The sequence below is a fragment of the Cervus canadensis genome, chromosome 8 (assembly GCF_019320065.1).
Source record: "Cervus canadensis isolate Bull #8, Minnesota chromosome 8, ASM1932006v1, whole genome shotgun sequence".
NCBI classification, from domain to species: domain Eukaryota; kingdom Metazoa; phylum Chordata; class Mammalia; order Artiodactyla; family Cervidae; genus Cervus; species Cervus canadensis.
In genome coordinates this window covers 10,065,606-10,081,760 of record NC_057393.1, presented here as the reverse complement: position 1 = coordinate 10,081,760, position 16,155 = coordinate 10,065,606, and the positions used below count along the sequence as shown (strand labels likewise).

Genomic DNA, 16,155 nt, shown 5'->3' with positions numbered 1-16,155 from the left:
AAAATTGAGTCAATACCCTTTAATCTAGGAAGCTATTTTCAAGGAATCTATTCCAAGAAAATCACAAGAGATAAAGGCTAACAATGAACACAAATGAAAACTTCAAAATAATCAAGATGCCCAGTTACAGAACAACTGCATAATTTTTAAAATAAGCAACAGAATATCAAACAGCCATTTTAAATGCTTTAGAAATTTTAGGGGTTCTGTCATTATTCACTGTTGAAACATTATATATTACACAATTAAATATGTAGGAAAAAATCTGAAATATACCACATCAACAGCCATTTTAACTGTTAAAAATGTTTAACAGTTTAAAAATAAAGGATTTCCCTTTTTCTGTAGTGTTCTCTTTTCTCCCAATTTTCTAACATTACACGTAATTTTTTCATTTTTTAAAACTAATAAAGAAAAATGGTTTTATAAAAATTTAGGATCCTGAAACACAGTATTCACAAATCATATAAAAGTCAATTTTATACAGAAGAAAATTAAGACCAAGAGTGTTAAGAGACAGTCAGAGATCAAGACCTGGTCAAAAGAAACTAGTTTAATGAGAAAATAGTGATAATGAGACCAAATTACAACTTCATTAACCCAACTAAAAACAAAATGTACCTTAAAAAAAAGACTTTTAATAAACCAGTAACAAAAAACTCTATAATTAGCCATCCATCACTCTGTTGCCTTAGAAAATTCATTTTCTTTGGCCAGAGAAATGTGCCATTTCTCAAATTTATATGTCAACCATATCCCAATAAAACTAGAAGAAAAGAAAAAAAAAAAGACTGCCATCATGAGTCAATCCATTATGATATTCAGTCTACATTTGCCTCTGAAATTCTCCAAAATGAAGGCTTTTCAAATTATGTAAGCAATTATTATAATAAACAATAAAAATTGTAAACAAACTGACCCTAGTGACCAAAAGAGTAAGAGTTGAAAGAAATTATTTAAATCATTCAAAACATTTTACTGGACTATTCTTATCAATTAGGACGAAATCTCAGACCAGCAATTTAAATGCCATGAAACCTTAAAAAAGAAAACTGCAGAGTATACTGTGTTTTAACACATATAACTTATAATTTAAACAAAAAACTAAAATAATACTAAAAAATCTCTCACTTGGATTATTTTGTACAAGAAAAAACTCAAGAACTGAAGTATACTAACTATGCAAATTGACATTTAATGAAACTTTTTGAAAGAGTCATATATACACCACACATATATGTAATAAACCCATTTAATGTTGGATAAATTTTCCAAGCCTAATTCTTTTATAAGTGGTAATACAGAAAGAAGTCTCACCTTATTAAAGGTGAAATTAAATATCAAAATGTGGAATTATTTTTCTTGGCTGCAGAGCTTGCAGAATCTCAGTTCCCTGACCAGGGACTGGACCCAGGCCACGGCAGTGAAAGCCTGGAATCCTAACCACTAGGCCATCAGGGAACTCCCTGGAAATTTTTTTGTTAATTTGGAAATTTTTAAACTAAAATTAATTATGCTTACATAAAGAAATCTAGTGGGCTTCCCTGATGGCTCAGATGATAAAGAATCTGCCTGCAGGGAGACCTGTGTTCGATCCCTAGGTCAGGAAGATCCTGTGGAGAAGGAAATGGCAACCCCCTCTAGTATTCTTGCCTGGAGAATCCCATGAATAGAGGGCACAGTCCGTGGGGTCACAAAGAGACAGGCACAACTGAGCAACTAACACAAAGAAATCTAATGGCAAACTGAAGAATTTCACAATGTCTATACTTCAGACATAGTATCTAAAATTTACTGTGTCTCAGTTAACACTGAAAAGAAACATGTTTAGCACCATACCTTCTCACAGACAAAAGTTTGATTCTCAAACCTCCAGGGCCTTAAGGTAGTAAAAAGAAATGGAATTCTTAAACTGTGTTAGGGGATGATAAGGCTATTATTTCAGGTTTTTTTAAACAATTTGTTCATCTAAATTCAGGTAATAATAAGGTGTACAAAACAGGGATCCATGTTACAGATTTCTTGAGTGTTTCACTTTTTTAGCTCATGAGAGGGCTCAGGGATGGTGATGTCTCAAACACAAAAACCATCTTGACGTTAATATGGCCTGATGAAAAACTTCTACTACCTGGCTGAGGAGCTGTATGCACTTTAACTGAACACGATGGTTCACCAGAGCCCAACTTCTCTTTCATATCTTGTGAATGGGTTATTTCATCAGATTCTTCCCTCTTTGCTTTCTTCTTCTCTTCACTCTCTAAGCTCTTTGTGAGGTCATCATTGAGAGTTTTAAGGTCACAGTGTATATCCAATTTATTTATTAACCCAAAGTCACTGGAAACGGCATCCTCCATGGTGGGCTCCATGGGCTCATCTACAAATCAAAGAGAAATCACAGTCCATCAACCAGGCCATCTGACACAACCAAGAGACATATACGGAAAACATGTCCTCTTCTATCCAATGTGGCAGAGACTACTGAGTGTCCACCAAGTCCATTCTCCCATCTTGCAGAGTCAGGGCTATGGTGAAGACAGTGGGGCCCTGGAAAGGGAATGCGCCAGTCCCTTCACGGGTTGTAACCAAGCTCCCAACAGTGGCATAGAACCAAACTGACATGTTCAATTTTGCCTCACTTGTTTTAAAGGAAATTTGTGACCCTGAACTGCCACCCTTTCCCCTCCCCAGTGGCTAGATTAGTAAAAACCAGAGTGACCTCAGAAATTACATGAAGAGAGATCCAGAATGACTGGGGCAGGGAGTGGGGGGCGGGGGGGGGCGGCTGCAGGCCAACCTGGAAAACCCACCCTGGACTGTGATGTGAGGACAGAAACAGACATATCAATTTTTAGTCATTGCATTCTGGTGTCTCCTCATTACAGTTATTTAGTTTTATCCTAATGAATATATCACTCCTATGAATTAAGTTGCAGACATAAATAATTCAAAAACCTACAACAAGTCAAATAAAAAACCAAATGTAAAAACTACATAAAAAGACAGATAGTCCTCAATTTACAAATAGACAGTATCCTCAAAACATATCTGAATATTAACCTTTGAAACTCAGAACGTGATTCCTACCGACAACACCAAGCAGAGCTACACAAAACTGTGATGTTTTCAGTATGACCCGGAGTCTTCCAGCCTCTTTGCCACCCCAGCTCTGCCAAGTTCGCTCCAAGTTGTCCTGAATCCTGCCCTGTAAAGGGCAGGGCATGAGGGCAAAGAACGTACCTGTTTTGCTGGCCACTGTAGCTCCAGTGCTTAAAAGAGGGACTGGGACATTGTAAGCATTCAAAACATACTTGGGGGATGAATTAACAAGCTAACACTCGGGTGGGAGGCTCCCAGGGTAGGCCATTTCTTATGGCAGAAATGAGAAAGAGCTATAAGGATGGGCAGCATTCCCAATTCTTATGGTCATGTGTTAGGGAGTGCCTATGGGAAAATGCTAAAATAAAAAAGAAAGAACAGCAAAACACTGAAAAAACTGAAAAGGCAAAGAAACCCAAGTTAATTAAATGTTACTAGGATATTTGAGGAAATACACCCAAATTCAAAATTCGTAAGAAAAAAAAAAATAAAGCTTCAGGCAAGGTAAGAACTCTTATTATCAGGGCTTCCCTCACAGCTCAATTGGTAAAGAATCCACCTGCAATGCAGGAGACCCTGGTTCAATTCCTGGGTTGGGAAGATCCTCTGGAGAAGGGATAGGCTACCTACTCCAATATTCTTGAGCTTCCCTTGTGACTCAGCTGGTAAAGTATCCACCTGCAATGCGGGAGACCTGGATTCGATCCCTGGGTTGGGAAGATCCCCTGGAGAAGGGAAAGGCTACCCCCTCCAGTATTCTGGCCTGCAGAATTCCATGGCTATATAGTCCACCAGGTCACAAAGAGTTGGACATGACTGAGCGACTTTCACTTTTCAGTTTCAGGCAATATAATTTACTGAAGACTTTACTCAAATATGGAAAATCTGAGCTTTACTCTGCATTATAAATAATTATGTAATCTTATGTAAGTTGTACACAAGCATTTATTTCTCCAGAGACAGTGCTGTTATTGCTGTTGAGACGCCTCAGTCGTGTCTGACTCTGTGCTGCCCTATGGACTGTAGCATGCCAGGCTCCTCTGTCCACGGGATTCTCCAGGCAAGGGTACTCGAGTGGTTGCCATGCCCTCCTCCAGAGGATCTTCCCAACCCAGAGATCGAACCTGGGTCTCCTGCACTGCAGGCAGATTATTTACCGCTGAGCCAACAGGGAAGCCCGGAGACAGTATCACTTTCTATTTACTTCACAAGGTATCACTAGGATCAAAGAAAATGAAGAATTCTCAAAGAACCAAGAAAACTAAGATTTCAATAAATTCCAGGAAATGACATCTTTAAAAAGGTCCTGTCTTCCTCCCAAGCTGGACTCTCCCTGGCGTATATTCCCCATCTCCCTGATTTGGGAGCCAGTGGTTAACAGTCTAACAGCAGAGCTAAGAGTAGCCATCACCATCACAGTAACAGTAGCTCCTGACTGTAGTGGGACCTCCTTCCCCTACCTAAGAAATGAGTGAAAGTGAGAACCTTGGAAAGAAACATCTATTTAAAATAAATAGTTCTTAGCCACCATCTCATCTTACCCTCACAATTTCCTTTTGAAATTTCCCCTTTAGCCAGAAATTTCAACATTTTTTTCAAAACCTTCTTGTGAGATTTTGATGGCTGAAACTGTAAAGGTCGGCACCTAGGAAAGCAAAATAAGTATTTAAAAAGTGAACTGAAACTGTGAGGAAATAAAATCAGTTCTAGATAATAGTACAATGAAGAAAAGCTCATGACTGGGATTTCTGGGTAAAGACAGGGCTTAAAGTAGTCCCTAATCTCATCTCAAAACTCACTAAAATACAGTTACGGGATTATTTTTAAAAAAATAAAAGCAAAACACATAAACCACTAGGAAAAAAAATAATGGGAGAAACGCTGGAAGCTAGAAAACAGATGTACAAGTGCTAACTGACTTAGCAGAGCAGAGAAACTGAATCCTAAGCCAACAGCGGGAAAAGCCAAAAAGATACCCAATTTTCTCCACATTACCCCTAAAAGTCTCAGGGACTGGCAATACCTAATACCTCGGGAGATAAGAGTGAAAGTAGGTATAGAACTAGGAAGATCCCTTGAAAGTCTGTTCTGCTCCCCTGCTCAACACAGATGATTCTCTAAGCCCAGCAGAAAACTGTTTTCAGAAAGGGTAAAAAAAAAAAAAGGGCTCTTCTGTGAGGAATACAGGCACAGCTGAAAGCAGGAAGTTCACAGCCAACAGTAAGCTTAAATGAAAGCCTTCATGCCAAGCGCTGAGACCTCTGTCACCCACATCCCCAACCCAGTCCCAAAATATCAGCAGATGATACTTTCTCTCCAGAATGTGATCAGAATGAAAAATACTGACCCAGAGATTCTCCCAAAGAAGAGGTTAGCCAGACCACCCTACTTAACGACCATAGTAAACAAGACCCACCAAGGTACATAAAATTTCCAATGGGACACTGGAATCACCAGACACTAGAGGAGGGCCTCTAAAGCAAAGATAGGTGCCAAAGAGCTGGAGAAAGTAACCTGCAGGACATCGCGTGTACAGGGGGAAGGAAACCTTAACCTAAGAGCCAAGAACAAAAGTCTCTCTTAGAAGTAAAAACAGAGCAGAAGAAATTGAAAGTTACATAGAACACAGAAAACTTGGAAAATGAAGTTGAGAAAATCTCCCAAAAGACATGGAAAATCAAAGAGAAATAATAATAAGAGAACCAGTCTAAAAGGTTCAATGTCTAAATAAAGACATGAGAAAAGAGAAAGAAGAAAATGGTAAGGAGAGGATCAACAAAATAACACAAGAAAATTTCCCTGGGACATGATGGGAGGCGCCCCTAGACAAGAGGGGTGTCTCAAGCACATGTGTAAGGAATGAAAACAAATGCACTGCCAAACATATTATGAAACATCAAAATACTGAAGACAAAAAAAAAAAAAATCTTCCAAAGAGAAAACATTTTGGACAAAGGAATAAGACTCAGAATGCCACTGAACCGCTCAATAGCAATAAGACAACAATGGAGCAAAGCTTTCAAAATTCTAAAGGAAAATTACTTTCAATCTACACTCCTGTACCCAGCCAGACTATAAGTTTGAGCAGTCAATGGAAACATTTCCAAACAAAGCCTAAGAAAATTTACCTCCTATGCACTTTTTCTCAAGAAACTATTAGAAAAGGTGCTTCAGTAAAATAAAGGAATAATACAAGAAAGAGGGTAGAAGAGACAAGATGCAAACCAAGACCCAAAAGGAATCCTCAAGATGAGAGTCAAAGAGAGACTCCAGTGATTTATCAGGCTTAGAGGCAACCTGTTCAGATCACAGCAGGTCACAAGATTCCGTAAGAGTTTCATCAAGAAGATAAAAATGATACAGTACCTGAAGCATCTAAACATAGCAAGAGGAAATTTACACCTCTGGGGGAGCACTTCCAGATAAATTGGTAATAGGTGCCTCAAAGACTAGGTAAACAAAAATGAGAATGAGCCAACACCAGGGAAAGTAAAAACTTGTGCAGGAAAGATAAAGTAATACTTTGGCCACCTGATGCGAAGAGCTGACTCATTTAAAAGACTTTGATACCGGAAAGATTGAGGGAAGGAGGAGAAGGGGATGACAGAGGATGAGATGGTTGAATAGCATCATTGTCTCAATGAACATAAGTTTGAGCAAATTCCAAGAGATAGTGAAGAACAGGGAGGCCTGGCGTGCTACAGTCCACAGGGTTGCAAAGAGTTGGACATGACTTAAAGACTGAACAACTACATGGCTGAGCTGTGAAGTCTATTTACACAGCCATAAAGAGATGACTACATCCATCCAAAATGATAATATTTCTAATTTGGGAAGTTGGGGATGAAGACAAATAGGAGTTTGAATGTGACAAGGGGAAGTGGGGTAAAATAAAGTTAAACCCTTATCTTTCAGAGAGAGAAGCCCAGAGATAATGGAGAAAACCAACCTTTTAATAATCAAGTATTACTATATAAAAATGAAAGTTGTTCAGTCATGTCCGACTCTTTGCGGCCCCATGGACTGTAGCCTGCCAGGCTCCTCTGTCCATAGAATTTTCCAGGCAAGAATACTGGAGTGGGAAGCCATTCCCTGAACCCTGATCTCCTGCATTGTGGGCAGATTCTTTACCACCTGAGCTACCACTGAAGCATAAGCATGTTACTTAAAGACATAGAGATGAAAAAACAAAAGAATCAGTTAAAAGGTTTGAAAGCAACTGCAATGAGAAACAGAAAATAGGAATTGGAGGGGAGGAGAGTGGTTCAGAGGATTGCCATTTTGCAAAATAAGCTTTACGGGAACTATTTGATTCTTTAAAGTGTTAGCAAATATGATATTAATAAAAATTAAAATTGAAAAAATAATTCATAGACAGGGAAGTTCATCCTCATTTTTACTCACATACTAGACAGGCCCTAGCATCTGCCTAACAAAAATCAAAGTTGTAGGCTAGACCACATTGCATTTACCTAAGGCCTCACTGCACGACTACTGTAGTAAACAGCAAAATAACCCAAAGAATATGCAAAATGACTCCAAAAAAATTAACATGTAAAAATGAAGTTTTATAAAGAATAACAATTCAGGAAATTTCTTTTTTTAATTTGGCTGCACTAGGTATTACTTGTGACACTCAGCATCTTTTGTTGCAGCATGTGGGATTAGGTTCCCTGACCACGGATCAAACTGGGGCCCCCTGCATTGGGAGCTTGGAATCTTAGGCACTGGATCACCAGGGAGGTCCCTTCAGGAAATGTTTGATCCCATGTAAAATTATAAAATGCAAAAAAAAAAAAAAAGAACACTTTGTAATTACTTTGTCCTGCAATGTTCATTGAGTCCCTTTTCATAAAAGCAACACACCTGAAACAGTGCTCTGTATGAGACAGGAACCCAATAAATCATGGATGCTTTTATCTTTTTCTTCAACCCACTGAAATGGGCCTTTTCTGAATAGAGATTCTCAAGGTTCAGGCCAATCAACTTCAGACTTACTTGAAAAGAATCCTAACCATAATCCAATGAGAAATTGTTATCTGAAGGAAAATGATTTCTGTCTTTGAAGATATTACCACTTCATAAAGGCCAAAGCTGAAAGAGGTACTTTGTCATTTTATACTAAATGAGATGTTGTGAGCAAACTAGTTATCTTTTTTCTTTATTGTACCAGTACCTTGACCAGTTAGAGAAGAGACAGGATTAAGCAGGAAATCAGTGAATTCTGAAAGTCAGTGGTCACCCTAAAATTAGTATGTTCAATGTTACATTATTTTGTCTATATGTTCCCCGTTTTGTTTTGTTATCAAATTCTCAAAACAGTCTACAACCTCAAAACACGTTAAGAGTAACTAAGGGACAGATGTGAGGGCCCACCGAGCATGATGGACACCACTGTGTTTGCTTTATCTAGAGTATACACATAGGCTGAAACTGAAGACATGCTCTCCACAACGTTAACAAACTTCCCCTATTTTTCCTACCAGAAGATGGGGAAGAGGGAGGGGAAAGGGAAGAGGAAGGGGGAGGGGAAGAAGATGATGAGGGAGAAGAGGAGGGACCTTCCTAATCAGAGAAGAAGGGAAAAATCCTCCCATGTTAGGGTGGAGTAAGGGGGGACACAACAGAAACACAAAATATTAAGAAAAACCAAGCAAACACTCTGTAGGAAACCAGACTTTTTAGTTTGGGTTTTCCAGTGAAGACTAGGCTCTAAACAGATGCAGGTTAAGTGCCAGCCTCCTCTTCCTTATTCCTTCTACAGGATTCTGCAGCACTGTCTGAATGAAACCACTGTGTCAAATAATACACAGGAGGATTGGAATTGTTGCTGCTGTTGTTGTTCAGTCGCTAAATCATGCACAACTCTTTGCGACCCCAAGCTAAAGTGACAAAAATTTGATATCTAAAAGTATTTGCCAATATTCTCCCAATATTTCATGCATTATTGACTAGATTGCTAAATAGTATATTTTATATCACATTAATATTTGTATCTGAACTAATCATATTATTAAAAGCTACTGATCAGCATATGAATACATCAGTATACAGAAAAAACTTGTCTGCTTTTCTTTATAAAGAATGTATACCTAGAATAGAAATATACTTGAAAAAGCACAACTCTACTAAAAAATTATATATAACCTTCATATTAATAGAATATATTAATCAAAATTCTTACCTTATAGTGTACTGAGGACAACATGTTTGATTCATGACAGGTTTGTACACATATTTCCCGCTTCTAAAATTATAGAATAGTTTTGTTAATTTCATACACATTTCTCATAGGCAGCAAAGTGGATTGGTACAGGAGCACGAAATTAATTAAGGTAAAAATCTAATCAATTGTATAAAAATACTGAGGTTGAGTTACTCTTCACAAGCTAAATGATCTTAAGTGGTGGGTAATCCAAGGACCAGAGTCCAGGTTTTCCTTTCCGAAACCTTGACATATGTACTCCACAGCTGATCACCTCGCTTACCCTCTCATCAAGCATCTGCAATCCCTTCCATGCCTCCATCCACTGCCCACCCTTGATACTGATCCATGCTGCTGCCTATGACATCCACACGTGGGGGTTCCACGGGCACCAGCATGACGGACTCCCAAGCCAACCTGATCCTTTCCAAGATTTCTGGATCTCAGCTGATGCAGAGCCATGGCACTACAAGATCAAATTTTTTCCAGATTTGCATATGCCCTAATCCAACCTGACTGGTGTTCTTATCACAAAAGGAAATTGGACATGAACCATCAGGGCTTCCCTAGGGGCTCAGTGATAAAGAATCCTCCTGCCAATGCAGGAGACATGGATTCGATCCCTGATCCAGGAAGATCCCACATGCCCGGAGCAACTAAGCCCACACGCCACAACTACTGAGTCTCTGCTCTGGAGCCAGAGCCCAACTACTGAGGGCTGAGGGCCTCAGGGCCTGGGCGCCACAGGGGACATCGCCACAATGAGAAGCCAGGCACTGCAGCAAGAGAGCTGCCCCTGACCACCGCAACGAGAGACCCAGCACAGCCAAAAATAAACAGATGAATGTTCTAAAAAGACAAACTAAACAAAACAGTAGATACACACACACAGAAAGGACCACGTGAAGACACAGCAAAAACGCAACCAGGTGTAACGTAAGGAGAGAAGGAAGCCTCAGGAAAAACCAACGCTGTGAACACCTGGATTGTGGACTTCCAGCCTACAGAACCATGAGAAAATACATTTCTCTCGCTCCAGCAGCCCAAACTGTGGTGTTCTGTTATGGCAGTCCTAGCAAACACACAGGAGTTCAGTTCCCGAGCCAAAAATCTGGGAGTCCTCCTAGGCTCTTCCCTCCCGTGCACCTCCATTTGCTGCCAGCAAGAGTTCTACTTCCAAAACGTCTCGTGAGTCTGTCCCCTCCGATCCAGCTCCTAACCTACAGTCACCACTACTGACTAGGACAGCAGCTCCTCATCACCTCACGCCTGGACACTGCAGTAATCTCTGGGACTCATTTTCCTGCCTTCAGAATCACTCCCTCAGACACCTCTCTGCTATCTGAATCATCATTTCCAGATCTCAAATTCCATCACTTTTCTCTCTGACACAAAAGCCTTCAATAGCTCCCCTGTACCATTAATAAAAAAAAAATTAAATCTCCTTATCATGGCACACAAAGTCCTGCCACATCTGACCTACATCTATCCACATTTTGGGCCTCATTCTTATGCTTAAGGAAAGCTATGAAGTTTCATTCGCTGGGCTCAATCCATGTCTTCTGGGCAGTAGTGGTACAGGGCACTTAATAGTGCTCATATTTATGCAAGGAACCTTACCTAATAGTTATGCTAAAATCATCTACACAAAAACAGCTGCCAAAAAAACATGGCCATCAAAGGCAATGTGTGGACCTAAGGAAATCCTGATTCAAATAAACCAACTGTAAAAGAAAATTTTTTGAGATGAGCAGAAAATCTCAAAACTAGGTAACAGGTGACATCAAATTATCACTAAATTGCAAAGTATGGTAATGATATTGAGAATATGTTAAGAAAGAGAAAAAAATCCTTCTCTCTTAGAAACACATATTTAGTACAAGTATAATGACATGATATCTGAAATTTGCTTTAAATAATTTTGTGGGAGGAGGGGAGCGGGGAATATCTCATCCCACTGAAGCTGCTATAACAAAATACCATAGACTGAGTGGCTTATAAACAACAGAAATATATTCCTGGTAGTTCTGGGGGCTGGGAAGTCCAAGATCAAGGTGCCAACAGAAATGATGTCGAGTGAAGACAAGCTTTCTGGTCCATCTTTTCTACATATCCTCACGTGGCAGAAGGGGCAAGGGAACTCTCTGTGGTCTCTTCTATAAAGGCACTAGAATCCCATTCATGATCCCATCCATCTTCATAACCTCATCACCTCCCAAAGGCCCTACCTCCATATAGGACTTAACATATGAACTCAGGGGGAGATACATTCAGTCCATTGAAGGGAGCAAGGAAAACTTGATGAAACGATTGGCAAAATGTTAACAACTGCTGATGCCTGGTGATTAGTACATGAAGTTCATTACAATGTTCTCTCTACATCTGTGAAATTTTCCTAATAAATATCCTTAAAGTGAAAGTCACTCAGTCGTGTCCAACTCTCTGTGACCCTATGGACTGTAGCCCGCCAGGCTCCTCTGTCCATGGAATTCTCCAGGCAAGGATACTGGAATGGGTTGCCATTTCCTTTTCCAGGGGATCTTCCCAACCCAGGGATCGAATCCAGGTCTCCCACATTGCGGGTGGGTTCTTTACCGTCTGAGCCACCAAGGAAGCCCAACATCCTTAAAAGGAGAAAACAATCTGTACATACAAAATGTAATAAAAATTTTATTAAACCTATTTCCAACAACAGGAAGATATTTAAAAGGCAAATAATATGTTTCAATTATAAGAAAAACCTGAGTACCCAGAAGGATCTTTACATTAAGGACATTTACCTTCGCCATCCTCGGTCTATGAGATCCTGATAATCCTGCACAGTCATTGAATGTGCCCACATGCCTGAAAAATAAGTACCATGTTTGTAACAACAGGTGGAATTTTTACTTTTCTATATTCCAAGCATTATTTTTAAAATGTGAATACTGAAGCAAAAAAATCCAGCTCACACTGGAGAAATCAAAGTCTGCACATACTTCATACTTTTTAGTTTAAAACAATACACAACACAAATGAAGGACATGATGTCTTTAATCTTAATTTTAAAAATAAAACACAGAAAGTGATCACATGCACTTAAGGATTGGTCAATAGTTTCTGTGACATCATAAATTTAAGATCTCACTGCAAATTACATTGCACCTTTAAGCCATAACAATGACCCCAATAATTTAATAAGCTGGTCTCTTCAGAAGAATTAAAAAGCAAATGTTTTCTTGTGCATATAAATTCTCCTTATTTTGTTTACAGCATAGTCTTACACACTGAAAATAAGACAAAAGTATACATACAGCAATATTCCTTTTAAATATAAAAAAATGAAAGTAATCCAAATGCTTTTGAACACAAAAGTGATTACAGAGACTAATTTGTTATCAACAGGATGAAAAAATTATGCAACCATGAAAAAAATGAAGATTATGAGAAAACACTGAATTAATGGTAAAGAAAGTTGGATTTTACTCTTGTAAACAATAAACTGCATCAAAAGTACGTAAAGACAGAGATAGGCTTTATAAAACAGAATGTAGAAAGAAAAGCAAGGGCATAAATACAACAAATGTGAGAAGCCTGGGTGGCACTCACTGACACTAAGTTACTCTATGAGGCTTAATTTCCTCATCTGTAAAACGGGAATAATAAAACCTTCTTACCTAACAGATGGAATAGGTGGAGTGCCCTATAGTAAAGACTACTATTAAAATTAAAAACAAGATGATAGAACTGATAGAAATTTACAGGTATCTCTTTAGATGAAAAGGTTGAAAGTAGGTTCTTTCCACAAAACTAAACAAAGGACATCTATATTAATTGACTTTCTTTTACTAAAATTACTAGGAAAATAGTTAAGGACCTAATATCAATTTTGGACATGTATAACATAAATTATGTTACATATGGGATTCCCTGGTAGCTCAGCTGGTAAGGAATCCGCCTGCAAAGTAGAAGATCCTGGTTCGATTCCTGGGTAGCAAAATCCACTGGAAAAGAGATAGTCTACCAACTCCAGTATTCTTGGCTTTCCCTGCTGGCTCAGCTGGTAAAGAACCCGCCTGCAATTCGAGAAATCTGGGTTTGATCCCTGGATTGGGAAAATCCCCTGGAGAAGGGAATGGCTATCCACTCCAGTTCAGTATTCTGGCCAGAAGTCCATGGACTGTATTTTTATAACATATAACAAATCTACATAATATAAATTTCTTACATATGTATTATAATCATAATACTAAAATTTGAAACAGAGAGGAGAAAAAATCTCTAATACCCTAAGGCAGTCACTGTCACCGTATGGGTTTTTTCCCTCCCTGGGCTGTAATCATCTCACCCGTTATTTGCATCCTTATTTCCTCCGTTTAACCCAAGTCTATAAATTTTTTTCACTTAACTCATCTTCTTAACTGTCGCTAACGACTGCGTTATACTACATTCTACCGCCTCTCACCCACAAGAAGCACTTAATAAACATTTTTACTTAATGAGTACAGGGACACACCATCATCGCCCAAATCACTGCCCCAGGGCAGGACAAAACACTTTTTTTTTAATACGGAAACCATCCAAATTTAAGTCTCCATGGATATCCCATTTCCCACAATGATACATTATTTTTTAAAATAAGTGCATATACTTTTGCCAAAGCTTGACACTGCAAGAAATAAACATGACGTTCTGTTTACAAACGAACAAAAATTCTTCGGGAAGAAACTTGAATCACGGGAGGGGGCACTGTAGGCTGGCTCTGTCGTGGTCACCGAGGTGGGTGGAGAAATGACTACAAGCACCTGGTACCATTTTCAAGCACAACAGTAGGAACAGGGGACCCTCGCCAGCAGCGGCTACCGTCTGTTTCTTATATATTTCTCCAGAGACATTTTATCCACGGATATCCACTCACGTGTTTTACACACACACACACACACACACCTAACCACTCACGTGTTTTACACACACACACACACCTGTATTTCTCCAGAGACATTTTATCCACGGATATCCACTCAAGTGTTTTACACACACACACACACACACACACACACCTAACCACTCACGTGTTTTACACACACACACACACCTGTCGCCCGACACTCACTGTCACGTGTTTTACACACACACACACCTAACCACTCACGTGTTTTACACACACACACACACCTGTCGCCCGACACTCACTGTCCCGCAGCCTCGCGTCTTGCGCTGACCACCGGGGACACCCCGACAACAGCATCTGAAATCACAGGTCAGCCCCTGTAGCTGACCACGCCACAGCGCTCCCCGACAGGCGTGTACTTAACGGTCTCCCACTGACGACGGACACCTGTTTCCACACTTGGCTCCTGCGAGACGCACATTATCTCGCAAGTCCGACCGCCGGTGTGAAAAATGAGCCTCTAGAAGCTTCCCTGCTCTATCAGGGGTGAGGTCAATTTTCAAATTCTGACAGCCACGGCACTCAGGGAGAACAGCGTTACGCATTCGCTCCACGAGGGCCGGACGGCGCAGGGGCTACGCCTGGGCCGCTGCCAGGACACCACCCTCCAGCCACTCGGCCCGAGACGCTGCGACCCCCCGAGGACACCCGCCCGCCGCCGAGCTACCGGCGCCCTTCCCCGCCCACCAGCCCGGCCCGCTCACCATTGGAGCGACTGCCCGACTCGTTCTTGCAGTAGCCGCAGCGATAGAAGTCCTCGCCCTCGAAATATTCCACGATGCTGGGCGAAAGCGCAGCCCAGGACGCCATGGTTCCAGCCCCTCAAACGCGACGCGCGGCCCAACCCAACCCCACCGCCGACGCCGCCACCCCACAATGCACCGCGCCGCCCGGGCGCCAGCAGGCCCAGCCTCGCCGGGAGCGTCCTCGGCGCTGAAGCCGCCTGCGCCATCTTGACCGAGGGCAGCCTTCCGCTATTTCCGCTCTTTCTCCGAAAGAGACCGCCATCTTCGGTAAGGGTGAGACCGAGAGAATATGAAAGGCAACGATCTGGGAAGAAACGCGTGGGGAAGGGAAGCGGGAGCTGGGGAGTAGGACCTGGGTGCTTCCCCCCGCGAGGGCCTAGCCTGAAGCGCGGCGGACGTTGTGGGGGTTTGTTCGCGAGGCGGCCGCGCCGACCCCGTTGGCCGGACCACTCACCACAGGACGCCTTGCCCTCCTCGGAGTCGCAGTAGCCGCAGCGGTAGCCGGCCTTGAGTCCCTTGTACTCCACCATCGAGGCCATGGCTGCCTCCAGGTTCGCGCGGGCCGGCCACGCCTCTCGGCGCCCCGGGGCCGACCTCGGCGGAGCGCGGGGGCCCAGGGCGGGGAGGAGTGGAGAGCGAAGCAGGTGTGATGGGTCCGAGCGCCTAGGGGCCCCCCGTCGGTGTTGGGTCCGGGGGTCTCCCAGGATGAGCGTGGATTGTAGCGGTGCCCCCCCCGGGGACCCCGAGTCCGGGACCCCAAGTTCAAGCCAGCCCTTTGCAATTACTCCATCGCTGATCCTTCCCACAACTGCACGTTGTCAGCCGCAGTTGACACATAAGGAAACTGAGGAACAGAGGTTGTGATCACTATTTCTAGATCCTGCAGATCTCACGTTAAAAGTTAACATCTCAGACTGCCCTCGCCAATTCTAGCGTCTTCCAAACCAACAGGTACTTAGTAAATATCCCCTAGGTTGGAGTACACATGTAGGTGTTCTGTGGATTGACAGGGTAGGTGAATTGAACTCTTCCGTCTTCTAAAGAAGACAAATGTCAGAGCCAGTTGCTGTCTTGTCCCCAGTGCCGCCGTATCTTGCAACTTTCAAACAGAAGGTGAAAGTCAGATTTTTTTTTTCCCTTAGTACAGCTATTAAATGTTATTTTTAAAGAACTTTTTA

The 16,155-nt window shown here is 41.5% G+C and overlaps 1 protein-coding gene across 7 annotated transcripts in view; it reads right to left on the bottom strand.

The window, feature by feature from the left end:
• Positions 1 to 15,765, bottom strand: part of ATE1 (arginyltransferase 1) — a 154,448-nt gene extending 138,683 nt beyond the window's left edge. For 3 of the 7 annotated variants that reach the window (XM_043475258.1, XM_043475260.1, XM_043475261.1), the window contains exons 1-5: positions 14,936 to 15,100; positions 12,082 to 12,145; positions 9,281 to 9,343; positions 4,638 to 4,741; positions 2,129 to 2,374 (exon numbers count right to left, since the gene is read on the bottom strand). In XM_043475258.1, the coding sequence (XP_043331193.1) occupies positions 2,129 to 2,374; positions 4,638 to 4,741; positions 9,281 to 9,343; positions 12,082 to 12,145; positions 14,936 to 15,041 (583 nt within the window). In that variant the 5' untranslated portion in view covers positions 15,042 to 15,100. Of the gene's footprint in view, positions 1 to 2,128; positions 2,375 to 4,637; positions 4,742 to 9,280; positions 9,344 to 12,081; positions 12,152 to 14,935; positions 15,110 to 15,431 lie in introns of those variants that run through there. The other 4 variants (XM_043475259.1, XM_043475263.1, XM_043475262.1 and 1 more) reach the window with 4 other exon arrangements.
• Between the last annotated feature and the right edge of the window lie 390 nt (positions 15,766 to 16,155).